A 27,389-nucleotide genomic window follows, 5' to 3' on the forward strand; every position below is an offset into this window, starting at 1 on the left:
AAAGCTCTTAGTGATGAAGTGTGCCACATAGAAGGATTTCCTGACTGTTGTGGCAATGTGGTTATCGAAGGTGAGACCACTGTCCACCTGTGTCCCTAAGTCTGTCATCACACTTTCGGTGTTTAATGTACTGCCACCTATGTGGTAATTCATGGGTACATGTTTTTTCCCAAAGGGGATAACTATACATTTCTTGGCATTAAGCTTGAGCCCATGGCTCTGGCACCAAGCATCTGTTTCTGTAAGGCCCTTTTGTAGAATGTCCACATCATTTGGGGATTCAGTAATGGCTCCCAGTTTGTAGTCATCTGCAAAATTTGTTAGTCAGAGTCACTTAGTGTTGGCCTGTACTTCAGAGAAGTAGATGCCAAACAAGAGCGGTCCCAGGACTGAACCCTGAGTTACTCCACTTGTCACTTGTCTGGAGCTGGATTTGGAGTCGGCTACTTTTACACTCTGGGTTCTGTCAGTAAGCCATTTGTCAACCCATCGAGTGACGTAGGGATTTATTCCCAGCTTAGTAAGTTTATCTATGATTCCAGAGTGTGGGATAGTGTCAAAGGCCTTGGCGAGGTCCAGATAGGCTGTGTGGACCACCTTACCCTCGTCCACAGCTCTGGAGACTGATTCGAAGAAGTCAGTCAGGTTCAGGAGACAAGATCGGTCCTTCACGAACCAAACTGGGAGGGTTCCAGTGTTTGAAGGTTGCCAATGTCTTTGTTTATAAGTTCCATGATAATGTGTTCCATGCCCTTGCAGATCAGGCTCGTCAGACTGATGGGACGATATTTCTCGGGATCCAAGGTAGATCCCTCCTTGTGGAGTGGGATAACTGTAGCTGTATGCCACTCAGTGGGCACGAAGCCTGAGGTGAGGCTATGATTAAACATGTCACTTAGGTGAGGTGCAACTTAATTTTGTAGTTCATGTAGTACACAGCCTGGGATGTCATCTGGTCCCATGGATGCTGTATTTTTAGCTTTGGAGAGTGCAGTTTCTACCTGTGTGGCCGTGATTACCGGAATTTGGCAGTCTTTTGGTATTGAGATGGTACCTTTAGGGGGTGAGAGGAGTTGGCACTAAATCAATCTGCCAGGATATTGGCAATTTCCTTAGGATCAGTATATTTAATGCCATTCTGTTGTAGCTCAGAGCAGATCTGAGGATTGCCATTTAGATTCTTGACATAATTATAGAATGCCTTGTGGTTGTCTTTAGAATCTTTGGCAATTTTATTTTTGTAACTAGCTCTGGAGGATTTTATGAGGGATCTCAGCTTCTTACTGAGGCTGGTAAGGGAGTTTTTTGCATCCTGGGATTTTCCTCTTTTCTGCAATAGTTTCTTCCTTCTGTTTTATAGTTTGTTTATGGCAGGGGACCACCAGATTGGCTTCCTTTTTTTGGAGGAGAGTGTCTTGGTTCTATTTGGGATGGCACAATTCATGCACTAGTGAATGTGCTCATACAGTGCCTTAGTGTAGGATTTAGCAGTCGAACTAAGCTCCCATCTGCATGGGTGTCATGAAGTTTGTCACTTCTGACTTGAGTAACATGAAGTTGGTTTTGGAGTTAGTCCAGTTGCTCCTGTTATTGTTGGAACTGTCTGGGTGTCTTTATCCCTCATTGTTCTCAGTTTTTGCTTACAAATCCTGGTATTTTATGACTTTGTTTCATAGTAAGTAGGACATTATAATCGCTGGGGGGTAGCTGTTTCCATGATTAGTACTTCTTTTGTCCTTTTCTTCTTGGACTGTTATATCTGGTTTTCTTGCTTCTGTTATCTTAACAGCTAGCACTGGATGATCCTGTGTTTTCAGAAATTTATTTTCTGTAGTGCTTTGTGGTGTATCTTTGCAGTGCTTTTCAGCTACCTGTATATTGCATTGTTTGAACAATGCCTATTGCAACAGTCTTGCCATATTGTTGTTCCTTTCAGTATACAGACCCTTAGCCATGAGTATATTGCAACCGGCAATGATATGTTCAGCTGTTCAAGTTCTTTATTACAGAACCTACATTTGCTTGTTTTTCCCACTTTTTCTAAAGGCTTTGTAAACCAACACATGTATAGCCCAATGTCATCATTAACTTTTCATCTTTTGATTTGAATTCACTTTTCTTTAATCATTTATGCCTCAAATCTTGGTCATCATGTGGTTGTTCCAAGTGCTGAATATATTTGCCGCTGTAATTGTGGGTTTTTATTTTTCTTTCATTTTCTTCTAGTTGTGTTCTTTGTATGTTTTCTAATGTTTTTTGGCACTTTACTTGTCCCTGATTCTCTGATTTCCATTCCCACTCCTTTCCACACTGCTTCTGCTAAACTAAGCAAAGTTGCCATCTTAGACTCCTTTTCTTTATGCTTTAGTACTTTTACTGTATTTGGATCTAATGAGGTCAGCAAATATGTGTGTAGTCCTATGACTGCTGACCTGTGCATACAGTCAATTTCAAGGACCCCCATACCTCCTTCAGAATGAGGGACATATAATCTTGGCATGTACTGTTTCTTTTTATGTATCATTTAATAAGCATTAAGCATTTTTCTTGTTTTCTTGTTTCACTGCAAGGAAGATTCGATATTGTAAGTAGTCCACTTGTCTGTAATTTTTATTTTTTTTTAAACATTCAGAGTTGAGTTAGTAGAGCTGAAACTGATTGCAGATATTATATACTGACAGTCCATGATCTCACTTAAGCTCAGTTTACTTTCTGGGTGGGCACTGTTGTCATTTGTGTTCCAACACATCATCGCTGAGATATTTCAGAGATCTAATTCAATTGTTAAGTTCTCCTTATTTGAAGAGGTTATTTGTTTTGTAGCTACTTATATAGTATGAGTGTGTTGTAGATTTTTTTATCTGCTCTAAAGGAAGTATGTCTGCTGCTCCAGCACCAAAAATTGGGGGAAAAAAAGTTGTTTATGGATCTTACGTCATGTTGCAAAAGATGTTTATGAGCTTTATATCATGTTGCAACCCAAGCTCATCACCCAAAACCACACCTACACTCTTAATTTCTGACGCTGGGGCACATAGCTTGAATTCCCGACACCACTGTACCTTGGTTCTAATTTTATATAATTCATTATTTCTAAGCATTGGCCCAATGACAAAGCAGTCACTGTAATGCTTTATGTATTAAGGTAAGTATTCTGTAGCTTCTTGGGTTCGGAATGTTTTGTGTCATTAATAATGGCTGTCCGGACACTGGTAAAGAATTAAGTTCAGAAAAGTTTAAAAATTGCAGTGTTTAATGTCCGCAAAAATGTGCATTGTGTTTCTAATTTTTATGCAGACACTGTCTGTGACCAGTATTTTAATGTAGATATTTTTACCTGTAGCATTCATTTTTGGCATATTTAATGTACTGTTAATTTTGTGTTCAGCATTTTAAATGTACATGTTGCCTGTAACATTCATTTTGGTGTATGGAATGCATTTTTGTTGGCATTCTGTCATATTTCATAACGTTGTGTTTCAGCTAAATGTGCTTGTTTTTCCATTTATTCACATGCGTCATTTTTTTAAATGCTGCTAACCGAGCTACCCACCCTTAACATTATGCAGATTGCTTCACTGTATGTAAACAATGTATGCTTTTAGTTACTCATTATGTTTTTCTCGTTTCTTTTTTATTTTTTATTTTTTTATGTCTCGTGTGGTGTTTGATGTGTGAATTGCAGACCACCGTCAGTGTTTCATACGTGAGTAGCTTGTAGATTTGTGTTTTTTTTTCTCATTTTTTTGTTTGCTTTTTATTTCTGGAAATGTAATTGAAAAAGTTTTTGGGGTAAATCAATTGTGTGCTCATTGAGTTTCCTTACTGGAGTGTATGCCTGATAACTATGACACCTTGTTATGTGCCAGGTTTCCAGGTTTAGGGCTACTGTGTCTATTAGACAGAGCAAAAAAACGTGTATGCTTAACTTTCCATACATTTGAAAGCTGACAGTCCACCTCTCTGGCTTGTAAAAGGTCATCAGTGAATGTATTTGAGAAGGGCACAGGAGCCTGTCTTGTTAATCATCAGCCACCACAAAACCACATCAGTTAGAGCCACCACTACATCAGTAAGTGGAGAGTTCACTGAAATTGAGTGACTAAAATTTAATCACATAAGGATTCAACATGAATAAAAAGGTCAGAAAAAGCACGTGGAAGTATCAGTTCATCAAAACATTGGCTGAAAAGTAGAATCTTCAGCAAAGTAATTAGTATTCAGATAGTGATTGTTTAGTATGGTTCTGGCAGTGTACTGTGATTGGGTAAGGGCATCAGTGTGGCAGGGCACATGGGTGATGCCTGATGCAATAGAAAATGAGATTCCCCAAGACATAAGGATACTGCTAGACTTCTTTGAGCTAGCATCTTGATAGGTTTCATGGTTCTAGGGGTATTATCATCTCTGGAAATGTGTCTTTCTTAGATATTAAAGAGTGCTGGGACATGCGCTTCACAGTATAGAACCAGAAGCACTGAAGTGGCAGAAACCTCTTTTAACCTTATAAGACCTCTGTTTGTGCCTTCTTCTGTAAATATTGATTCTGAGCATGCAAATGTTTTATAATAACTGAAAATGCAACATTTGAAAGGGTCATATTCAAAGTTAAGTTGGTTTTAAAACTGGAGACAAATAAATTCTGCATGCACTCTCCTTTATGTGTTTGTTTGCTTGTTTGAACAGTGAGGAAGTACATCTGTGCAGAGCGTTTGTTTGTTTGCTTGTTTGAACAATGAGGAAGTACACCTGTGCAGAGCCTTTTACTGGAGGCCTGAAGAGAAAACCTTCATCTTTATCATTACAAATAAAAGTGCACAATGTGCACACAAATCCCAAAGGAAAATATTCATAATGCAATGGATAGATAAGCAAAATAAATTAAAAGCATAATTGATATAAACTCTTTTAAGTATACAGATTGTGTATGTGGTTCATAGGTAGGTATTAGGCTATCGGCCCAAGGGCCTACGTATGCCTAGCCAACAAGGTTCCCTGGCTTACGCCACCCAAGAAAGTTATTTTCCTGTGCCACTGTCGAGCAGAGACACAGAAGTGATCCCCGGGGTGTATTTCCTATTTCCCATCCACTCAACAAGATTTTTCTTGAAGAGTGCCAATGAAGAACTTTGCTTGACATAGATGGGTAGCCTGCTCCAGAGTATGGGAAGTCTCTGGGATAGGAATCTATCCCTCCAGCATGTCCTGTTTATTGTGGTGACAAGGTTTAGGTCCCTAGAGTGTGTAGCTCGGAGGGATTGGGATTTCTTTAGGTGTAGCTTGTCCAACAGCTCTGGGTTTGACATAGCTTTATATGTTAGGAAGAGATTAGGAAGAGATCACACTGGAGTAGGTGATATGCTACAGAGTAAAGCTGGAGTTTTTTGAGGCTGTCAGTGTAGGACATTTGTTTGACGCCAGTAATCCTGTTTGTGAGATACTTCTGTGGCCTTTCCAGCTGCTGCACATGTCTTGTGAGGTACATTCCAAAAGGGGCGTTGTACTCTATAATGGGTCTAATGAGTGTCAAGTAGAGGGGAACAATTACCTATTTTTTCCTGGATAAGAATCCTTTTATGATGAGGTGTGCCACGTAGACGGACTTCCTGACTACTGTGGCAATGTGACTTTCAAAGGAGAGACTACTGTCCACCTGGGTCCCAAGGTCTCTTATTACGCTTTCGGTGTTAAGTAGATTGCTGCCTATGTGGTAGTTCATGGGTACAGAGTTTTTACCAAAGGTGCAGTATGAACAGAATAAATGCATTGTTCTAGTAAAAGAAGAAACAGAATGTCAGTGAGTGATGATGCACTGTAAAAAAAAAGTCAGATATATCTACATGAAGTTTGTGCACACCAGAAGTTTGTAACCAAAATTTCTGATTGTTAAAGTATAAAAAGCTGTTCTAGAATTAATGTACATAATAGACACTGACTGTAAGGATGATAATGTAATGACTGGGAGAGCCTTAGTTAGCATTGATATGAATAAAGACATAATACAAGGTAAAGCAATATGATGTCACGAATGAATGTAGAAGAAATTACTGAGCTCTTAGAAGTAGAAACTGCGTAGTGTTAATAAGACAGACAGCACAAGGAAGAGGTGAGTAGAAGTGGGATGTATGAAAGTGATAGAAGTACAGTTGAGGTTAGTTTTAGAGAACAGGAAAGAGAATGTGTAACCAGAGGAAAGTATCACAAGATTAGTGGAGTTCGTGCAGAGAAATAACTGGGAACAAAGGTGAGTATGGCATCAGACTTTAGTCAGCAGCCATTTTACTGAATGTCCAAAACAAGGTAAACCCTGAAACTTTAAGAATTTTTCTTCCCATTTCCCCCAATGTAGAGTGACCACAGAGTTAGCTGTATTAATTAAATAGGGTGGCTCCTGTACAAGGCTTTTAGAGGGCTCTCCCCAGTAGAAAACCTGGTTTTGATTTTTGGCTTCATTCATTTGATCCATCTAGTAGTTTCATTTTGTATTCTGTTTTTTTTTTCCCAGACCAGACATTGTAAGAATAAGTAAATAAGGAGGGTTGTAGTTGAATGCTTAAAATAAGAAATAGGAGGACAAACACAGAGGCAAGAGAACTGCAGTGATTAAGGGCAGAGTGGAGAGAAACAAAGAGCAGACATGAAAGTCTCAAGATAAGAGTAAAATATGTTTGCCTTGCTGTGATATGATATGCATGGGTGTATGAAGAAAGCAATGTAAAAAGATCAATGGTTTGTCAAATCTGCTGGATTTTTTGTGTATATTGTTGTCCCACTAAACTTCATGCCTGAATAGCCTGTCAGTTGTCTTTCATTCATTCATTCTTCTGTTTGCCCCGTTTGCTTTTCAGGCTAATCGGAAGTAAAGCATCTTAGGCTGCATCTTCATTTTTCGTGGCAGTGTAATGTTATGGTACATGCATGCACTGCTGAGTAGTGCAGGTAGGGGTGCAGCCTTGGCAGAGGATTTCACAGGCATCATGTACTGAGCATATATATTTTTACAGTATGGCATAGTAGATCTTTGATCTTGTGAACCTGCATTGTGTGATGCTGACTTCCCCACATGCTCCCATGCCCCACCTTCCCTGTGACATGTGAACCTGCATTGTGTGATGCTGACTTTCCACATTCTGCCTTGCTCCACCCTCCCTGTGACATGTGAATCTGCATTGAACAGGCCTCAATCCTCCCAGTAGTTGCAGCATTTCCTTTTACAGTTGCCTGTTTGTTTTGACTTTCCCACATGCTCCCTTGCCCCTCCTTCCCTGTGACAAGTGAACCTGCATTGTGCAATATTGACTTCCTTGCATGCTTCCTTGCCCCACCTTGCCTGTGACATGTGAACCTGCGTTGAGCAGGCTCAATCCTCTCAGTAGTTGCATCATTCGCTTATACAGCTGCCTGTTTATTTTGACTGGCGTGTCATGGCATTTTTTGGTATTTAATTTTGGATCCTACCACTTTATGAAAAAATGTGTAAAGTGAAATTGAGATAAGCTGTTAGTAGATGCTACTTGCTACATGTTATCTCTTACAGGTAACAAGGTATTTTAATGTGGGAAGGAAGGATTTTATCTATTAGCATGAAGCTCTTAAGTTTTCAGATACTGAAGAAAGCAGCATATTAAGAAAAATTCTAGTCTTCATTATTGCCCCGTTGTTGACCTGTCAAGTTTTTATGTCAGTAGTAGCAATTTTTACAAACTGTCCCCAACTTGAAGCCTTTGTTCCTAAGGATTTTTTTTTGTTTGTTTTGTCCCTGATTCTAGACATAAGATGTTGAGCACTTTGATTTTCCTTTCCCCATTTCTTATTTTTTTTGGCTTGGGCCCACTGTCTTCTCTTTATTAGAAGTATTTTAGCATATTTTGGAAGCAGATAGTTTTTGCAGTCTGCTATCTGTGCTCACCCCCCCCCCCATCCTTCCTGTTAAGGATGATTTCTTTTTGACTCTCTCCATGGTCTTATGCAGCTATGTTGTGTTTCCACTCTTTCTCTTCTGATCTCTAGTGAGAAGAGTTTCAGGTTCTCCCCCCCATCCTTTCAGTTAAGGATGATTTCTTCTTGTCTCTCTCTCCATGGTCTTGTGCACCTGTATTGTGTTTCCACTCTCACTCTTCTGGTCTTTGGTGAGAAAAGTGTCGAGTCCTCTACCTTTTGGTTATATCCTTTCTCCTCCCTCCCATGCAACCTTTCTTTTTTTTTCCTTTGGGGTCCTCCTGCCAGATTAATAATAATTTCCCGTGTTGTGTCCAAAACTAGATGTATAGTATTCAAAGTGTAGTCTAAGCAATGAGCATTATTGTTTGTATTTGGAATCATTCTTCCTGAGAATACATTTCAATATTCTAATTGCTGCTGCTTATTCCCTTTCACTGTTCTCCTAATGGTCTGTTTCTGGTGTTTTCAATATCCCCAAGTCCTGTTCCTGCTGTTTTACCATCATTACCACTTAGAACTTCTGTGGACCAAGTGTTGAAGTTTGTATGTGTCTGCACTGAAGCTCAGCTGCTGCCTTTTTTGCCTGGTTAGTCTGCCTTTCCTAATCCATCCATTGAGTCATCCCCAGCTTCTAGTGCTGCATTTCTTTTTGTTTCATTAGCATTGAGTTTGATCCTGTTCTCTTTTTTCATGAGGTATATGTGAAGTAACCATACTGAAGAATAACGGACCCAGAACTTAACCCTATGTATTCCACCGGTTGCTTTCCTCATCCCTTTTATCACCACAATCCTGTGTGCTATACCTGTAAAGCATGCAATAGTCCCATGTCCTCATTATTTGACATACTACTACAGTTTTTGTAGGGGATGTCTATTCAGGATGCTTTTGAAAGGCCTTTGTGGAATTGGCATAAACCATCTCAAGCAGTACCTTTCAAATTCTCCTGTAAGTTAGTTATAAAACTTGATTAGGTTTGACTGACTCTCTCCTTTTGCCTGGACATCTCTGAGTGAGTTGGTGTGGATCTTAAGGGCATCTGGGGGGGGGGGGGGGTAACTGTTTCTGCTGCTGCAGGGGTATTATGACCTATGCCTATTTTCTCATTATTTTGATTTTGATACGGATTATATTCACAATTTCTTTCTTTCTTAATTGTAATTTTCTTATTTTTATATTTTCTTTTTACTGCTGCATTGACCTTGGATACTGAGACATGCAAGTTACTAGTCTTGGGTTTCCCAGTGTTCTCCTTTCTTCCCTTTAGAGAACGATCAGAAGATGCTTGGGATCTCAGTATTGAACCTCCTTTTTTACTTTAGTCTTTGTTAAAAGGATCACCCACTAGACATGAACAGCTGTTTGAAATGTAAGCTTATGTGTTTATTTACTCACTCACTGTCACGTGGAATGTAAGTAGATATTGTATGAGTTTGACTTAGTATGTGGCTTATGTACGTCTCGTTGCCTTTCCTACTGAATAGTAGAGTCAATAAGTTCACAGCATGGGATTGTTAGATAAGCTTTTGTAAAAATAGCATCAAGTTTGTGTCATGGTTCACTTTCAGGATGAGATATGTAGTTAGATTTGGCATTTGCACTCCAGATTATTAACTTCATGCTTTGCCTGCTATCATGGGGCAGAGACCAAAGAAAAACCGTACAGATATTGTGAAAATGTTAGCTTAAACGGATCTGATCAAACAGGTTGCAGTCGTAAAAGTACTATAGCTTGATTGTATCAATGACATGCCATTTATAGCCTATGGTTATAGCTGGTGTAACCTCTTGTGCTCTGCTCTTTGAAGTACTGTGCGTCTTGTACTATGGTGTACGTATAGCGACTGATGTGAGGGAAGGTCTGTGCAACTGATTTGCAGTATAAATAATGGAGAAAGAACACAACCATCTATTCATTCTGTTATTGAACTTGTAGAGAAAAGGTTTGCTTTCTAGAATTTTGTTGATAACTTGCCTTTTTTTTACGTGGCTAAGGAGGCTTTTGGCAGATTGTTACAGTGTGAGTGGGCTTGGCTCTTTATTGTGATTTTTGGCATTTTGATTGACAGGTAAAATGCTGTGATTCACAGTGTGGGAGGTCTTGTTCCTAAATTAGCAGATCTAAAGGTTTAAGGTAAGAACTCTGCAGTTGAAACACAATCATGTGATGGAGAAGTGTTAATGACAACTGATTGTAATTCATTTCTGCTGTCAATTGCACTGAGGTATATACTTTGATAGAGATGCCATATCCTTAATGTATTTTGTTACTGTGGTATAGTACCAGTAAGCCAGAGTCCTGCAGATTTAGAATTAATTTACAATACATATGTGGTGAATGTTTGAACAGCTTGACACAAGAAGATCTTTGTTTAGTGCTTGGTGTGTATATGTTTGTGGAAATCAAAGTTTAGGAGGTTTGTTTCCTTTGTCTGGTAGCTGTCGAATCTAATGATCCTACATTGCCTAGAATTCAGAAATGATGTTAAGTCTGATGCCAGTCTGTGTCTGTCTCACTGTACTACCTGACTCAAGGCTTTGCAGTTAGGTTTTACTGTTGCTTTGGTGCATCCTGAGGAATTTGAACATTAAGAGAATTGGCAATGCAGCCTTTGCACAGCTTAAGTCTTGGTAAGTGATCCATTGTGATGTGTTTTGTAAAGATGTAGGCATGCTTCTGTCATAACAGAACAAAGTAATCTAAACCATTTAACCAACAGGGTAGCTGTGTACATGAAACTGAACTTAGACTGAGTGTACGGAGAAACCCGCAACACACACACACACACACACACACACACACACACACACACACACACACACACACACACACACACACACACACACACACACACACCTTTTCATTAAAGTTGCAAGCAATTAGGAAGGTTGTTCTGAGTTAAAAGGCCAACTGTAGTGGGTTGTTGTTGGATTGGTCTCATTAGATAATTCAGTTCTATAGTTTTTGAAATGTCTAGCCCGGGACTTAAGGAGTTCAACACCACTGCACATAAAAGGGCACATCCAGGTCCTGTGTTCCCCGGTTATTTTTACATTTCATTCAATTTAGATTGTGATCTAACATGTGTCATAGGAAAGTTCACGCATTTAATGTGTCATTTAGAAAGATCACTGATGTGTTCCTGTGTTTACCAGATCATCAGGTAGGACCTAAACAAGCAATCCCTGTACAGAGGCAGGAATTACAGCAGGTGCTACCCTTCTGCCTGGTCACCAATAAGGGAAAGGTGTCATAAGGAAAGGACTCTTATCTCCTCAGATAGGGTAACATCCTTGGCATTGTCCCAAAATGGGGTCTCAGTAAGATGGCCCCTAACCATACCTTGGGCCTGGATCGAACAAACAGGAGAAGGTGAGGAATGCAAGGCCAGGCACCGGTCAAAGCCATCTACTTCAAAGTCTGTCTTTTGAGATGGCTTCCAAATCCTTGCTTGTCACCTGCTCTCTCAAGGATAGCAAGAGATTGAACTAATGATTGTCATTAGCTGATTATGAGAGGAGCAGGAGAGATACCACTGGCAGTTATTTTGTGGGTGAGACCCAGCATTCTAGCACCCCCATCTTGCATTTGAGTGTCCAGAGTGGCAGTGCAGAATGAGCCTTGAGCCCCCAGGGAAAAAAGCTTTGGTTATGAAAGCATGATCAAGAGTCTACCCTTGTCATCTGCAGCAGGCAGAGGAATGTCTTACCAGTAGAACTGAGGAGACTCTGATATCTTTCAATGTTAGAATAGTCCATGAGAAACTGGTAACATTGGATATGCTTTCAGTGTTTAATGTCTGGTCAATCAGAAGTGTCGGAGCACAGTTCTGTTTTTTTTAAATATGACATTTTAAAGGTGGCATAGGTAGGGATGGAGTAATAGAAAAGAAAACAAGCCGTAACATTTTCATTGTTTTCATGCAGCATACATGTGTTTTCAACAGTTTCCAGTTACTCAAACATTACATAAATTGCTCAAAACCTGTCTTCTTTTAAACCTCATTCCTCCTCCTGAACATTGTTCTGCATGTATTTTGCCCACAAACTCCATTTATTTCTATATAATTTGTTTCTTCCCTTTTTATTGATCCCACATCCAGTTCTTTTACCTCCTTTACAATATTCAGTACTTCATTACTGTTGATTTAGATTTTGATTTCCATTTTCTAGTAATTTATTTTTTTTTGGCAACCATCAGCATTAGCCTTAGTAAGGCCTTATTATGCTTAGACAGTTCAGATCCTGTGTCCCAGCTCCAAAGAATCCTTTCCCTAGGTATAACCATATGTTCCACCAAGTTTTCTGACAGAGTACTCTTTAGAGGCTTTTTAAAATCTGCCAATTTATTACACTCCCAAAAATCATTCTCAGTTAAGTCTCTCTTCCCCCCTTTCACACCTCCGCCACTTGGCACAGTTCACTGTTGGTGCAAGACTCCATTCAGGCCCATCAGGACCAATTCCAGGCTTGGTGGTGCTATCCATAGATGCTGTGGACTCAATTCCTAACCAGATCCACCTCAGATTTCCTTATCATTGAGTGGATGCAGGCTTGTCTTCTGCTGAGTTAAGGGCAGGAGAAAGTTTTCTTCTCCTTCCCTCTTCTCCTGAAGGAGAATTCTGAGGATCCTTTGGCCCTTGTTTCTGAAATTGATGAAAATAATGGAAACATCCTTGCCCTGTTGCTACCTTCTAAAGGATCCCTCTGTGAAATAGCTTTTGTCACCTCTGTCTTGTCAGTGGAAGAGATGAGTTGGTGCTTTGAGAAAGAAAGAGGAGCAAAGAGTCATTTCTGGATGGAATCTGTGTAGAATGATGCCACTTATGTGATCTGGAAGCATCCAGATTCTGTTTTCCTCTTCTAAGAAAACCAATGGCCTCTACAAACCCTTAGTGACATCCTGATTGATCATTTTGGAGATTTGCAGTGATCTCTTCAGTCCATTGTGGGTCCCAAAGATCACAGTACCTTGCTGCTTTGTTGCCTGATAAGGAGTCCAAAGATTTGGACATTCTAAACAATTGGGTATTGTTCTCAGTCACTTTGAAAGGCTTTGTGTCCATAAGTTGTTTGCCTCAGGATTCCAATTTTCCAGTCCTCCTTGTGGATCAGGCCGTAGAAAACCCCAGAAAGTGTGAAGCTTCTGATATTAAGGAGTCTCTAGAAAAAGGCCGTTATCCTGGACTTCCAAGTATTCGCTTACATAGCCTGATGTTACTTTGATTACACTGTAACATTAGGCTCAATGTCTGTGCTAGATGGTGTGACTCAGGCTCTAATTTTTTATAGATGAGCTCAGGCAAGTCATTCTGGATGTGTCTTCTGGAGTGAGGTTTTCTTTATCCAGACATCCTTATACTAGATATAATATCTGCAAAAAAGCAAAATGGGTGTTGACTGTGTGTGTTTGTTTGTTTGTGTCTTTTGGCTTTTCCCGGTTAGGGGTCGCCACAGCGGAACTCCGGTCCGCTAATGATTGGCAGTTGATTTTACGCATCGGCTTGCCAGGCCTGACGCACAACCTTCAACGAAGGTACGCCCATTCACGCATGTCTCCACGCAGAAGACGCTCTAGCTGAGAATCGAACCGGACAGCGTCTTACTGTGAGGCGACAATGCTACCGCAGCACCACCACCACCGCGGGTCCCGTATGTAGAAATCTATGATGCCTGCCTTAGCTTCCTCCTCTTCTTATAGATAAACTATTTCCCATGAAGAAGTTTGCTTGCAGGACAAGGAGAGCATTCAAACATAAAGCACTAGTTTTGCCCCCCAGCCATCAGCATCATCTCCAGTAGGCCATTTGATCTTCCCAATCTCCAATATTCAAAGAGAGGACTAGGGAAAGGCAAGATTCAAAGTCTGTGTCTTTTATCCAGCAGGAATTAAAATATTCTAATACGCTGTTAATCCTCCCTTTGGCAGGAGAGTACAGTGTTCGTAACTACTAAACCGATGCAGATATGGATGTATGTTTCAGCACACTCTCACTTCTCAGCTGCAGTGTTGGAGCTGCACTTCCCTCCCGCGATGGGTGAGCCAACATTAGTAGCTTACTGCTGTCCTTCCCAAGTCTGCTCCCCCAGTTCCCAGGCCAGTACTTTATTTTCATGTTGTGGTGTTGCCAGGGCAAGAACCTGTGAGTTGTGGGTCCAGCCCCAGCATAAGGCAGTCCCCCAGCTTCACCTATAAAATCTCTCTGAAGAAACTAACTCCACAAGTGTTATTTCAGCAGTTTTGACAATATTTCAAGGCTGCCTGCAGGACACTAGTTCTTAGAGTCTGAACTTATGTGAAAAACTATATATAAAAAAGGGTGGTGGTGGTGGTGGGGGTTCTGAGTATGGCGGTTTCAGGCAGTCATCATCTGAGCATTTAGATTTTCTGTCAGTGTTCTACTGAAGAGCCAGTCTGGCTCTGTAGACTGTTGGATTAAGCCTAGACATTTTTCTCTTCTCCAGAGAAAGGCAGAGGTTGCTGTTCTTGCCTCTTCTGCAGGGGATGGCCTGTGCTGGACCTCAGCATCTTCATTAAGTGTATGCACTTTTGTCATATTCTAGATGGTGGCTTTCCAGGATGCCTGGATGATATCTCTGTACATGATATATTCAGTCTGGCACAGTAGGAGTAGGAGTTTTTTTTTTTCAATTTGCTGTGGGTAGTTGTCAGTATTATTTTTCTTTCTTTTGCTAACCTGGTAAACCCAGTTGGCTGAAATGCTTCTTTTCAAGAGTGACCCAAGGGCACTCTGTGTGTGGTTAAGTGACTTCCTCAGTGACATCTCAGAATCACCCAGTAGGTAAAATTAGATTGAGGAAACAAGCCAAGACTACAAAATAAATCTTGTTAGAAGCTCACAGACATGAGCATCTAAGCAAAATAGCCATATAGTTTCAGTATTATTTACTGCAGTTTGATCTCTTCTGTGTACCTAGAGTGCTTACCAGAGTGTTTGGCAGGGTGGCAGAGGCATTTATAGTCCTTCTGTCTAGCAATAAGGTACAAAGATTTAAGATCCTACAGCAGTTATGGGTTTGATTCACAAAGCTTCTAGCCTCAGAGCGCCTACTGTGTTTCTCTGAGCAAGTCACTTAACCAGACATTGCTTCTGGGTCACCCATGAAAAGGAATTTTATGTCCATTTGGTTTACCTATTTTTTATAATTTTTTTTTTTAGTTGCAGAGCCCTGTCTTGCCATAGGCAGGAAGGAGTTATTTGCTCTAGCACAGGGCAACTCTCTTTTTGTGGGATGATTCAGTTCTATTCTGTGTTGGTTTTTGCCCACAGAAAGAACATGAAACACATGACTCTTGCAGCCTGAGATGAGTGGATGCAGAGACGCTTTTCCTCCTTTTAGACTTTATAGCAGTCACTTTCTTCGCTGCTCCATTCACCCACATTTGCATGTCTGAGAAGTAACACCACCTCTGTATAACAGTGCCTTTTTGTATTTTTCATGGTCCTGATATTCAGTTCCTCTGTGTCCATGGAGGACTTTAAAAGGATTACCCACAGTCTAAGAAGATATTAAGAGAATGTCTAGACCTACCCCAGCACAGGCTCTTAGTAGTTGATGAAAGCCCTAGGGAAGAACTTGTCACAACACAATGCCAGTGATTAGTAGAGGTTCTAGACTGGGAACTGGATCATAAAAGGATTATGATGTTCTCATTGTTAAAGCTAATTGTCAGGGGACAGGCAGTAATATATTTGTGCTGTTGAGTGCAGAGTCAGTGGGTTTTGCCAAGTGCAGGCACAGACATGGAGATGTGAATTCAAGTAGAAGTGGAATGGCAGAGAAAAGCAAGCTATAGAAATTGGTTCTTTTCTTGGAAATGTAGTTTGCAGAGCAGTCTTTCTCTCAGAGCTGTGAAGGAATGAAAACTTTCAGGTTTCAGTGTGCCAGGGCTACCTTTGTTGGACTAATTAGTGAGGGAAAATAAAACTGAAGTTTACACTGCATCAATAGTTGTAGCATTCCAGACGTCAGGAGTTTTGTTAATGGTTTATTTATTTATAGTTTGGCAGCTAGGAAAATTCTTCTGGGCAAATCACATTTTTCAGTGGAGGCTCAAGGAAAAAGAAATCTCCTGTTCATAAATCCTTACAACAGTCAGTGGAGTATGATGTCTATGACATATTGCATTACAGTAAAGAAAAAAGTTGTACAACAGAAGAAAATTGTTAATATTTAAGACAAAAACAGACACAAGCAAACAAAAAAAAAAAAAAAAAAAAAAAAAAACACAGGTGAGATGATATCTTTTAGAAAAATGCAGGTAAGATGACAGTGTTCATCCCAAGATATTTTACAAGTACATTAAAATCTCACAAAAATAAAGAATGCTAGAGTATAAAGCTGAGGAACATTTACAAGGCCATATTAGAGCTATACAAAATATCTGCCCCAGTCAAACAAAAGTAAAAGTATAGGCTACATTTATATATATCTCTAATTCAGTAGCAGTAAAAACATTGATAAAGGCCAACGTCTTGTCTGCAATGGTTAAGATGTTTACCTTACAGATTCAAGGTCCAAGATTTGATTTTCACCTTTGGGGAAATTGGCTAGGTTTAAAATAGCAGTAACCTATATGAACTTATATGTATGTACTTAACATAAATGCAGAACAAGTACCAAGAACAGTTCCAGTTGAGAGGAACAATGACACATAGCAAGAAAGGTGGACAAAGCAAGATAGCTCCAAAGGCCATTTCATGATAGTAATGCTATTTTGTGGAGTCTGTAGATCAGGTTGTGGTTGTTCTTTTGCTCTCTGATTAAGCCACATCAATAACTTGGCACATAATGGGTATCAGAATGGTGTGGCTCACTCCTGGGAAACTTCATGATTTATCAAGTTAAAGAGGATTGTCACTGGACATGTTTTGGTTAAGGCTGTGTAATGATTGTGGTGATGGTGGTGTTGTAAAGATCTGTATCGACCACCGGCTGGTGGAGCTACAGCCAGATGCTCTTGTGTAATGGATACCAGGACTGTTTCTGTTTGTGTCATGATTGCTAACTATTTCACTGACCTCATAGGGAGAACTGGAGAAGCAGCTTCTACAGGCCAACCCCATCCTAGAAGCATTCGGCAATGCCAAGACTGTGAAGAACGACAACTCATCTCGATTTGTAAGTGTTATTTTGGATGTTTTTGCATTTAGATTCAGATAACCCTGCCTCTATGCTAAGAGTGGAAACATTTGATAATTAAGTTCTGTATTTTTGGTATGCCAGAATGGGAAAGTGACTACAAGCAAAACTCACTTGAACTGAATAAAAGTGGATGTTCTTCATGTTTCACTGTTGCAGTCATCACATTTGGGTTATCCCTGCCAGGGTAGCCCTCAGCCGGCCCGAATACCAGAGGCTTAGTATTTCTGCATCGGTTGCTGTCACTTCAGGACTGACGTCAGGTCATCAGTAGTATAAAGTAAGGCAGCCGACACCATTACATCAGTCTTTCTTGCAGTGGAGCCCGAAGCAGAAGCAGTTTGCATGAGTGCCGGTCAGCCGTTACCTGAGTTTCGTCTACCAAATTGAAGCTGAAGTCTTCTAAAGCTAAGTACCCCGTTGGGGATCCTTTTTTCTTGCACTAACCAATGTCAGAAAAAGTTAACAATTGTCTCGCCTGTGGAAAGCAAATACCACACCTAGACTTTCATTCTTACTGTGTCACTTGCTTAGGCCCAGACCATGGCATACCCCGCTGTCGTTTCTGTGCTTTGTTCAACGCCAGAACTATCCGTCATCGGGCCCTTATTGTAGCTAGATATTTTCGCTTACAGTCATTGAACTTCGATATAGCTTTGATAAGCCATCCGACAGATCTTCCAAAAAAATGTAAAGATAAAGACAGATACAGACTGCACAGGTCCAAACCTACCGATGACACTCCCGTTAAGCTAGTCATCAGTTCTCCGGTCCTCAGTGAGGCGCTTTTGCAGCCCCTGATGCCCGCTTCCGTGGATTCACAAGCTGCTACCGAGACCCTTTCAGAGTCCGGTATGCTGCAAAACTGTTCTATGACTAAGGATCCTGTGGTTGTCTCTACCTTGAATGGGTCTGGAGCCATTGAGCAGGCACTGGCTTCTGAGGAAGCCCTTTGCACTACAGATTATCGACACAAATCGGCATCTTTCGTGACTACTGTTCTTTTGAAAACAACCGAGTTTCTTAGGCCCAGGGTACGAACCACACCCAAGAAACTGACGACCCAATCTCAGGCACCTGCTTCCTTGTCTCAATTTCAAATGCTTAAAATGGAGGAAGACCTTATCATGCTGATCAGGTAAAGCCAAGCTACACTTTCCAAAAGGAAAAGAGATCTGTCCCCTGTAGTTTTGTCTGAACAGGAGTCCGATGACTCTGATGCATCTGAATATGAAGACATGCAACCCATCTCTGCTTATTAGGATTCTGATGCAAAGGATTCCATTCCTTCAGCCTATTCCCCAGAGGATTTTTCCTTTGGGGAAACCCTTCATACCTTAAGTGAGCATTTCCAGTGGGAAAGTCAGGACTACCCTCAATCTAAAAAGAGACTCAGGCAATTTTTAGATCTTCCACAGCACAGACCCTTGGCCATCCCACTAGTCCTGAATGTTGTGGAGGATGTTTTCCTGGAATCCAGTTTGACTCCTGACACCCTCCCTCCTGCACCCAGAAAACCAGACAGGTACTACAGAGTCCCTGACTCACCCATTTTTTTTTTTTAAATCCTACTGCTGACCCTGAGGTAATTTCTCAAGGGCTTAAAGGAATTAAAGCAATCTCTGCTAAGAATCCCACCCACTCAGATAGGGATTCCCGAGCACTAAACAGATGAGGTAAAAAAGTATACACCTCAGCTACTCTTGCTATCAGAGCATTAAATTGTCAGTTCCATATGCTAAAATTTCAGCAACAAACCCTGGAACTCCTCAAGCAAAAAAGTCTTCCTTTCCTGCTTGTGCAGCATCTAAAGAGTTAATGCATTCTGCAAGTCAAGTAACTAAACGCACCTTGCACTGTGGTTTTGATGCCCTAGAAGCTTCTTGAAGGGCAGCAGTCACCGGATCTGTCCTTAGAAGGCATGAATGGCTTAAGGAACAGCCCCTGCCAGACCAGGTTAAATCTAAATTGTTGGATGCCCCCTTGCACAAAGACAACTTATTTGGCACTAAGGCTGAATAGGTCTTAAAAAAGATGGAGGAAAAAGCAAAATCTATGCAGACAGTTAAGGATTTCTTACAGGTCCAGCCACCCAGATTCAGCAGTTTTTGTCCCACCAAGCAGTGGTCCTTTCCTGCTTCCACCAGGCCAGTTCAGTCCAGACCCCGGGGAACCAGACCCCTCCCCCCCAGACAACAGCCACAGGGAATGCAGAGATCTAAACAGTGGACTACCTCCACCTCAAAACCAGGGAGTTCTAAGCCACCCCCTTATGGTAAGAACTCACAATGACTCTCCTCTGCCCACCTTAACTTACCCCTAGGAGGAAAACTCTCCTTTCACGCAAGCACCTGGGCCACCATTACCAATGACTGCTGGGTTCCCAACACAGTGTCCCAGGGATACAAATTTTCTTTTCACACCCTACCAACTCCAGAAGGGTTCCCAGATCTACCTCCAAACTAGTGGGCAGAGTCGCAAAAGCAAATCCTTTCCCTGCTCTCTATGAGGACAGTAGAGCCCGTTCCTGCAGAACAGAAAGGCCAAGGTTTCTACTCCAGACTTTTTCTGGTACCAGAAAAAAGGGCACCTGGCACCCCATCCTTGATCTATCTATTTTAAACTCCTTTTTGGTGATCCCAAAATTCAAAATGCTCACCCTTCAGCAGCTGCTACCCATGCTCTCCAAGGATGCTTGGCTAGCCACCCTAGACTTAAAAGCGGCCTACCTCCACATTCCTATCAGGGAATCGTGCAGGAAATATCTCCATTTCGGGGCAGGATCTCAGCACTTCCAGTTCTCTGCGCTTCCCTTTGGCTTATCTACTGCTCCCAGAGTTTTCACAAAATGTCTGGCTCCGGACATTGCCTTTTGCAGACAAAGGAATATCCAGATTTACCCATACTTAGACGACTGCCTAATTCAGCCAGACAGCCAGGAAAAGCTGCTCAAGCACCTGGCCTTTGTAAAGTCCCTACTAACCTCCCTAGGGTACACAACAAAAAGAAGTCCAAACAGGTACCCACCCAAAGGATTATATTCCTGGGAACAAGCCTGGACACAGCATCTCAGATGGCATTCCTTACACCAGAAAAGCAAACTTTCCTGATAGCCTGCTTCACTCAACTAGCCACCAGACCCCAGCTATCTGCAAGGAAAATCCTGCAAGCTCTGGGGTTCATGGCATCTTGCATTCTACTCATTCCATATGCCAGAGTGTATATGAGGAAACTTCAATGGTACCTAAAAAGCCTTTGGTGTCAACACTCTTAAGACCTGGAGACTGTTATACCTGTAATACCTTGCCTGAGAAAAGATTTTCTTTGGTGGGTAGCAGCATGCTCCCACAACAAGGAACTACCTTTGTCACCATCCCCCGCCACCTAGACCCACACCACAGATGCATCAGACTATGCCTGGGGTGGACACCTGGACGACAGGTGCATACAGGGCCAATGGAGCCCACAGCAAATCCATCTGTACATCAGCCAAAAAGAGATGATAGCTGTCCAGCACGCCTTGATAGCTTTCAAGCCCCTTCTCTCCCGATCAAAACAGACAACACCACTGTGAGGTGGTATATCAACAAGGAGGGAGGGACTCACTCCTACCCTCTGTGCAGGCTGGCCATAACCCTTTGGCACACAGCCTCTGCCATGCAACTCCACCTGTTAGCACAATTCCTACTAGGTTCTCTCAACTCTTTGGCGGACCACTTAAGCAGACATCTTCTGGTCCCACATGAGTGGCAGCTCAACAGAAGAACCTTTACCCTAATAACTCAGAAATGGGGCACCCCGAAGGTCAACCTCTTTGCCTCCCACACCAACCATCAGCTCAGCAAGTTCTGCACCAGGGAGCATCACTGCATGGCTTGGAAAGTGGATGCCCTGTACTTCCCCCTGGGTCAATCTATCAGTCTATGCCTTTTCTCCACTACCTCTCATCCCCAGGGTACTGCTCAAAATAAAGGAGGAAAAACCAAGGACAATTCTTATAGCTTCAGACTGGCTTCGTCAGCACTGGTACCCTTTGCTGCGCAGCCTGACCCCACTACTACCATGACATCTTCCTCAGATTCCAAACCTCCTGACCCAGAAGGAAAGAAGGGGAATTCATGCATCCCCAATTGCAGACACTGTTAGGCAGCTTGGCTTATTCCCTAACCCCCGATCAATCTGACAACCTCAGTAAACAGGTTCTAGATGTTATACATGAGGCCAGATGCCCTAGCACTAGAAAGTCGTATGCTGACAAATGGAAAAGATTCTGCACCTGGATTCAGGCTAAGGGAGCCAATACAGCACAGCCCTCCCTCCCTCTCATCCTGGATTACTTAGCTGACCTGCTACACAGTGGCCTCTCTTTTTCCTCTATTAAAATTCATGCATCTGCTATCTCTGCTCATTTTCCTACTGAGCAGCCGCTTTTCTCACACCCTTTGATCAAACAGTTCCTAAGAGGGGCTAGCAACTTGAGGCCACCCAGAAGAGCACCAACCCCTGCTTGGGACCTTAACTTTGTGTTGGAAAAGCTCACCCTGCCCCTCTTCGAACCAACCTGTTCATCAGAGCTAAAATTTCTCTCCTGGAAGACAGCTTTCCTTCTGGCCATCACTTCAGCCAGAAGCGTCTCAGAGCTGCAAGCACTCATGGCTGTGGAACCCTTTATCATTTCCAAGCTGACCGGGTATTCCTCAGAACTAACCCATCCTTCATGGCCAAGGTGGTGTCCAGTGAGGCTCTCAACCAATCCATTCATTTACCCACCTTTTTTCCTAACCCACAGAACAAGGGGAAAAGGATCCTGCACTCTCTAGATGTGCACAGGCAAGGGGGAAAGGATCCTGCACTCTCTAGATGTGCACAGGCAGCTCAGATTCTATCTAGATGGGACTAAATCCTTCAGAAAGTCTGATCAATTGCTGGTTAGCTTTTCTGCAGGGGCAGATGGCAAAGCCATCTCCAAACAAACCATTTCCAAATGGATAACACACTGCATCCATTTCTGCTACAAACAACATTGAATGCATCCCCTCAAGGGAGTCAGGACTCACTCCACCAGAGTAGCCTCCACCTCTGCAGCTTTCCTCAGAGGAATCCCCACCAGGGACATCCTGGAGGCTGCCACCTGGATATCTGTTCACACCTTTACCAAACATTACCACCTGCCTATCTTCTCCAAATCCAGGGCAGGGTTTGCCTCTGCAGTCTTGCAGGGCATCCTAGCCAGCCCCTAATTTCCTTGACTGCCTCCACCCATTTCCTCAGCTTTGGGAATCAACCCAAATATGATGACTGCAACCGTGAAACACGAAGAACGTAGTACAGTTGTCTACACTTACCATAAATGTAGATGTTCGAGTGTATTCACTGTTGCAGTCCTAGTTTCCCTCCCTCCATCCCCCTCTTCTTTCTTCTCTTTCCTTACAAGGGACATATTGGTATTTACTTTCTACTGGTGGGGTTCTTCCTCCAGAACCTGGTTCCCACTTGGGGGCTCCTGACAGGTTAGGGCAAGAAAAACTGATGTAATGGCGTCACCTGCCTTACTTTGTACTACAGACGACCTGATGTCAGTCCTGAAGTGACAGCAACCGACACAGAAATACTAAGCCTATGGTATTCGGGCCAGCTGAGGGCTACCCTGGCAGGGATTACCCAAATCTGATGAGTGCAACAGTGAATACATGCGAACATCAACATTTATGGTAAGTGTACACAACTATACTTTCTGACACTGAAAGTTGTTTCTGAAGTTGTGCTGCATACCACTCAACTGTCTAGATTTTCACAGAATGTCCAAATTTTTGTCTCATATTTTTAGTCTGTTCCTCATTACATTTGTGATTTTCTGGCAAGTCATTGATGACTGAAGCCACACAATAATGACAAGCCTTTGAGTTTCAGACTTCATATCCTTCAGAAAAAAATGCATGCTAATACAGATCCTGTTATTTTAGCAACTTTTTAAGTTTATAAGAGCAATATGTAAAGTCTGTCTCATTTTTGGACCTTTGTCCTCCCATTATTTTTGGTTGTGTCCATATTTCTTGTGCTAAGAGGTTGAGAGGTATGTTGTGCTGTGTCACTTCCGACAGTGAGTGACATATTTTACAGAGCAGCTTAAGGGTGCATGCATTTATGAAAGTGCTTTCATTGACAGAAAAAAAATGACTGCATTTCATAGACTGTGAAGTACCTTTTTGGTATATATGTTCATAGACTGTGAAGTACCTTCTTAGCATAGATGTTGATGTAATCTCCATACACTGGACAGTTGAAGCCACATCCATTTATTTAATAATGTAAAAGCCACCAAATTCAAGAAAACCAGAATAAACTTCAGAACAAAACCGCGAAAAAAAAGACAAAATGATGACTGTCCACACAGATAAAAGTTAAGCGCTTTCTTTCGTTTTATTCACAACAAACTTTTTCAGAACTGACCAGTAAATCAATTAGTCAAGTTTAAATACAAAATTTGATTAAAAAATAAACCAATCAAATGTCCATTCATCTAATTGTTCATTAATACATACCATTTTCTTAAAGGCAAAAATATCAAATGTGAAATATAACACTTGACATGTATACAAAAAGCATGTAGCACATACAAATGTGTGCCTACTGTAAAAATACTTGTCAAATAAACTATTTAATAATATAGTCTGTTATTTAAAATACATGTAACATTTAAGGTCTCATTTAGACCAGGAATGTGATCTGCCCTAAGGAAAACCTGCCATCTAAGTTCCTTGTTTTCCAGGGCATTATTAAATTATGTGACAAATGGAGTCAAAACTATTTCATCCAACACAAAACATACAAATTTCTTGAAGTTAGAACACTCCAAAGCATGTTTGGCTAAAGCATTATTAGTATCTTTAAGTCTAATAGCCAAACGATGTTCGTAAATCCTTTTATAAAGGGCTCTAGTTATTTTCCCCCACATAGAAATTATGACAGGTGGAGCAGGTTGCCAAATATACTACCCCCATACTTTTGCAGTTATATCTGCCTTTACTGACCACCATTTTATTAATGTGTGGGAAAAATATATTTTTTGATGAATCAATAAACCTGCATTGTTTGCAGTTATAACATGGCTCCCTTTTGTGTTCTCCTATTTCTAAAATGGACTTTACACTTGCATCCTTTTTATAAATGAAGTGTGGGTGGTCCCATAATACTCTAGCTAAATCTCGGTTTCCCAAAATAACTTTCCAGTTGTTGGAAATTACCTGATGTTCATCGTGTTACCCTGCTGCAGTCATCACACTTGGGTTATCCTGTCGTCAGGCGGTCCCGCAGTCGGCCGGATTTCCAAAGTCTTGGTCCGACCTCGGTTGCTGTCGCCTCATCCCTGACGTCAGTGCGCCAGGGGTACATATATTGCAACCAACGCCATTTTCTTCAGTCTTTCTTGCCGCACGGTGCCTGAAGCAGAAGCAGATGTTCATCATGCATACAGCTGCAGTAATCACAGATGGGTTTTCTGCCGTCAGGCGGGTCCTCGATCGGCCGAATTCCAAAGTCTAGGTCCGGCGTCGGTTGTTGTCGCTTTCTTTCCTGACGTCAGTGAGGCAGGGGTATATAAGACACAGCCGACACCATTTTCTCCAGTCTTTTTTGCCGCGTGGTGCCCGAAGCAGAAGCAGTTCGCAAGTGCCGGTCGGCCAGCTCCTGAATTTACAAAAAATTGGAAACCGAAGTCTTCTATAAAGCTAAGTACCCCGTTGGGGAATCTTTTCTTGCCTCAGACCGATGTCAGAAAAAGTTAACAATTGTATTTCTTGTGGGAAGCAAATACCACATAAGGATTTCCATTCCCTCTGCATACCTTGTTTAGGCCCAGACCACAACGTCTCGGGCTGTCGCTTTTGCGCTACTTTCAATAAACGCACTGTTAAGTGTCGGGCGGAGTTCGCCCAACACTTTTTTGGTAAAGCATTTGATTATAAAATGTCATCGGAGACTCTGACTACCGTTTTGTCCAAAAAACGCAAGGACAAGGACCGACACGCGAGGTCTGCGGTCTCAACCGGCACCACGCCAAAACCGGCTACATGTGGTCCGGTTCTCAGCGAGACGCCTATGCAGCCCCTGACTACTGACGACACTTCGTTGGCGGTGTCTTCTGTAACCGAGACCGCAGGTACCTCGGCCCATACCCAGACTACAACCACCGAAGCCACTGTGAGCGTTGAGCCTCCTAATGTGGACAGGTCCACTTCCACCCATGGTGTCTTTAGACCCTCATCTTCCTTTTCCATTAAGGCCTTTACTAAGTCCAAATCAACCATGCATCCCAAGAGGCCTGCTGCACAGGGCCCAGCTCCAGGCCCCATGCCTAAAAAGCAGATGCTAAAAATGGCTGAGGATTTAATTACTCTTATCAGGGGTTCCCAACCCCCTCCAGACAAGAGACCCAGAGTGGAGGAAGATTCTCCCTCTTCTGATCAGGGCTCCATTTTTTCAGAACATTCTGATGTAGAGGAACACTCGTACTCCCCTTTTGAAGATTCTGATGCAGAGCAGTCCATTCCTTCTGTATCTCCTCCAGAGGATTTTTCTTTTGGGGAAACCTTGCACACCTTGAGGGAACACTTCCATTGGGAAGGCCAAGACTTTTCTGATTCCAAGAAAAGACTTAGGGAATTTCTTTTGTTACCTCAACACAGACCTCTGGCGATACCTCCTGTCTTGGACATACTTGATGATGTTTATTCGGAGGCTTGCCTTAATCCGGATTCCCTGCCTCCTGCCCCAGTCAAGCCTGATAGGTACTACAGAGTTCCTAACTCTCACCAATTTCTTTACAAAAGCCATAATGCTGACCCTGAAACCATTTCTCAAGGCCCCAAGGGAATGAAGGCCTCTACTGCTAAGAATCCACTACCTTCCGAAAGAGAGTCTAGATCCTTAGAGAGGTGGGGAAAAAAGGTATATACCTCGGCCACCCTAGCCATGAGGGCCTTAAATTGCCAGTTCCATATGCTTAAATATCAGCAGTTTCTGTTATCACAATTAAGAAATAAAATGTCTCAACCTGAACAACCAGATTTGAAGGAGTTGCAGGATATGATGCATAGTGCAGAACAAGTGGGTAAACACACCTTACAATGTGGCTATGATGCCCTAGAGGCCTCAAGTAGAGCTGCTGTTACAGGATCAGACATTCGTAGACATGCCTGGCTTAGGGAACAAATCTTGCCTGATCATGTTAAAGCTAAACTACTAGATGCTCCTTTACAAAAGGATGTGCTATTTGGTACTAATGCTGAGGAGATACTACGGAAAATGGAAGAAAAAGCCAAATCTATGCAAACCGTCAAAGCTTTTCTACAGGTTCAACCACCACGTTTTAGCAGAAATTGGCCTTCTAAAAACTGGTCCTTTCCAGCCACGGACAAGCCCCAAAGAGGTAGATACAGGCGCACAAGGGGCAGAGGACAATCTCAAGGATCATATAGAGGCAGGCAATGGCAAACTCCAGCACCAAGAGGTGGCGAAGACAGTGCACAACAATACAGGAAACAAACCCAATGACTTCCTCCTTTTCATGCCAAGCAAGTCTCAGCTGGCAGCACCCTTGGGAGGAAAGCTGGCATTATTTACAAGAAATTGGCATATTATCACAACAGACAAATGGATCCTGGACATTATAGACAGAGGCTACAGATTTCATTTTCACACGCTTCTAAAAATGAGAGGCATGCCAAACCTGCCACACAATCAAAGGGCAGAGGCACAACTACAAATTTCAAAGCTCATAGACATGAAAGCTATTCAAGAGGTACGTACTCACGAACAAGGTCAAGGTTTTTATTCCAGACTATTTCTGGTACCAAGGAAAGGAACCGACTGGAGACCCATTTTGGACTTGTCCATCCTAAACACTTTTGTACTCGTACCAAAATTCAAGATGCTCACATTACAGCAGCTTCTTCCCATGCTGGGCAAGGAGTTTTGGCTGGTAACATTGGACCTCAAGGAGGCATACCTGCATGTCCCAGTCAGACAAAGCTGCAGAAGATACCTCAGATTTCTTACAGGTTCAATCCACTATCAATTCTCTGCATTGCCCTTTGGCTTATCTACTGCGCCCAGAGTATTCACGAAATGCCTGGCATCAGTAATTGCTTACTGCAGACTTCAAGGGATACAAATTTACCCTTATTTGGACGACTGCCTGATCCAAGCGGACAGCAAGCACATACTTCTGGAACATCTGGCTTATGTGACACGGTTACTGAATTCTCTGGGATACACAGTCAACA

The 27,389-nt window shown here is 42.1% G+C and overlaps 1 protein-coding gene across 4 annotated transcripts in view; it reads left to right on the forward strand.

Moving 5' to 3' along the window:
• The window catches only part of LOC122809252 (myosin-10-like), a 3,714,157-nt gene that overhangs the window by 1,207,722 nt on the left and 2,479,046 nt on the right, over window positions 1-27,389 (forward strand). For 3 of the 4 annotated variants that reach the window (XM_044080584.1, XM_044080595.1, XM_044080606.1), the window contains exons 6-7: window positions 3,686-3,706; window positions 16,993-17,085. In XM_044080584.1, the coding sequence (XP_043936519.1) occupies window positions 3,686-3,706; window positions 16,993-17,085 (114 nt within the window). The remainder of the gene's footprint in view (window positions 1-3,685; window positions 3,707-16,992; window positions 17,086-27,389) is intronic. The other variant, XM_044080617.1, reaches the window with a different exon arrangement.

The sequence above is a fragment of the Protopterus annectens genome, chromosome 1.part1 (genome assembly GCF_019279795.1).
Source record: "Protopterus annectens isolate FY-2018-M chromosome 1.part1, PAN1.0, whole genome shotgun sequence".
In the NCBI taxonomy this organism is placed as follows: Eukaryota; Metazoa; Chordata; order Ceratodontiformes; family Protopteridae; genus Protopterus; species Protopterus annectens.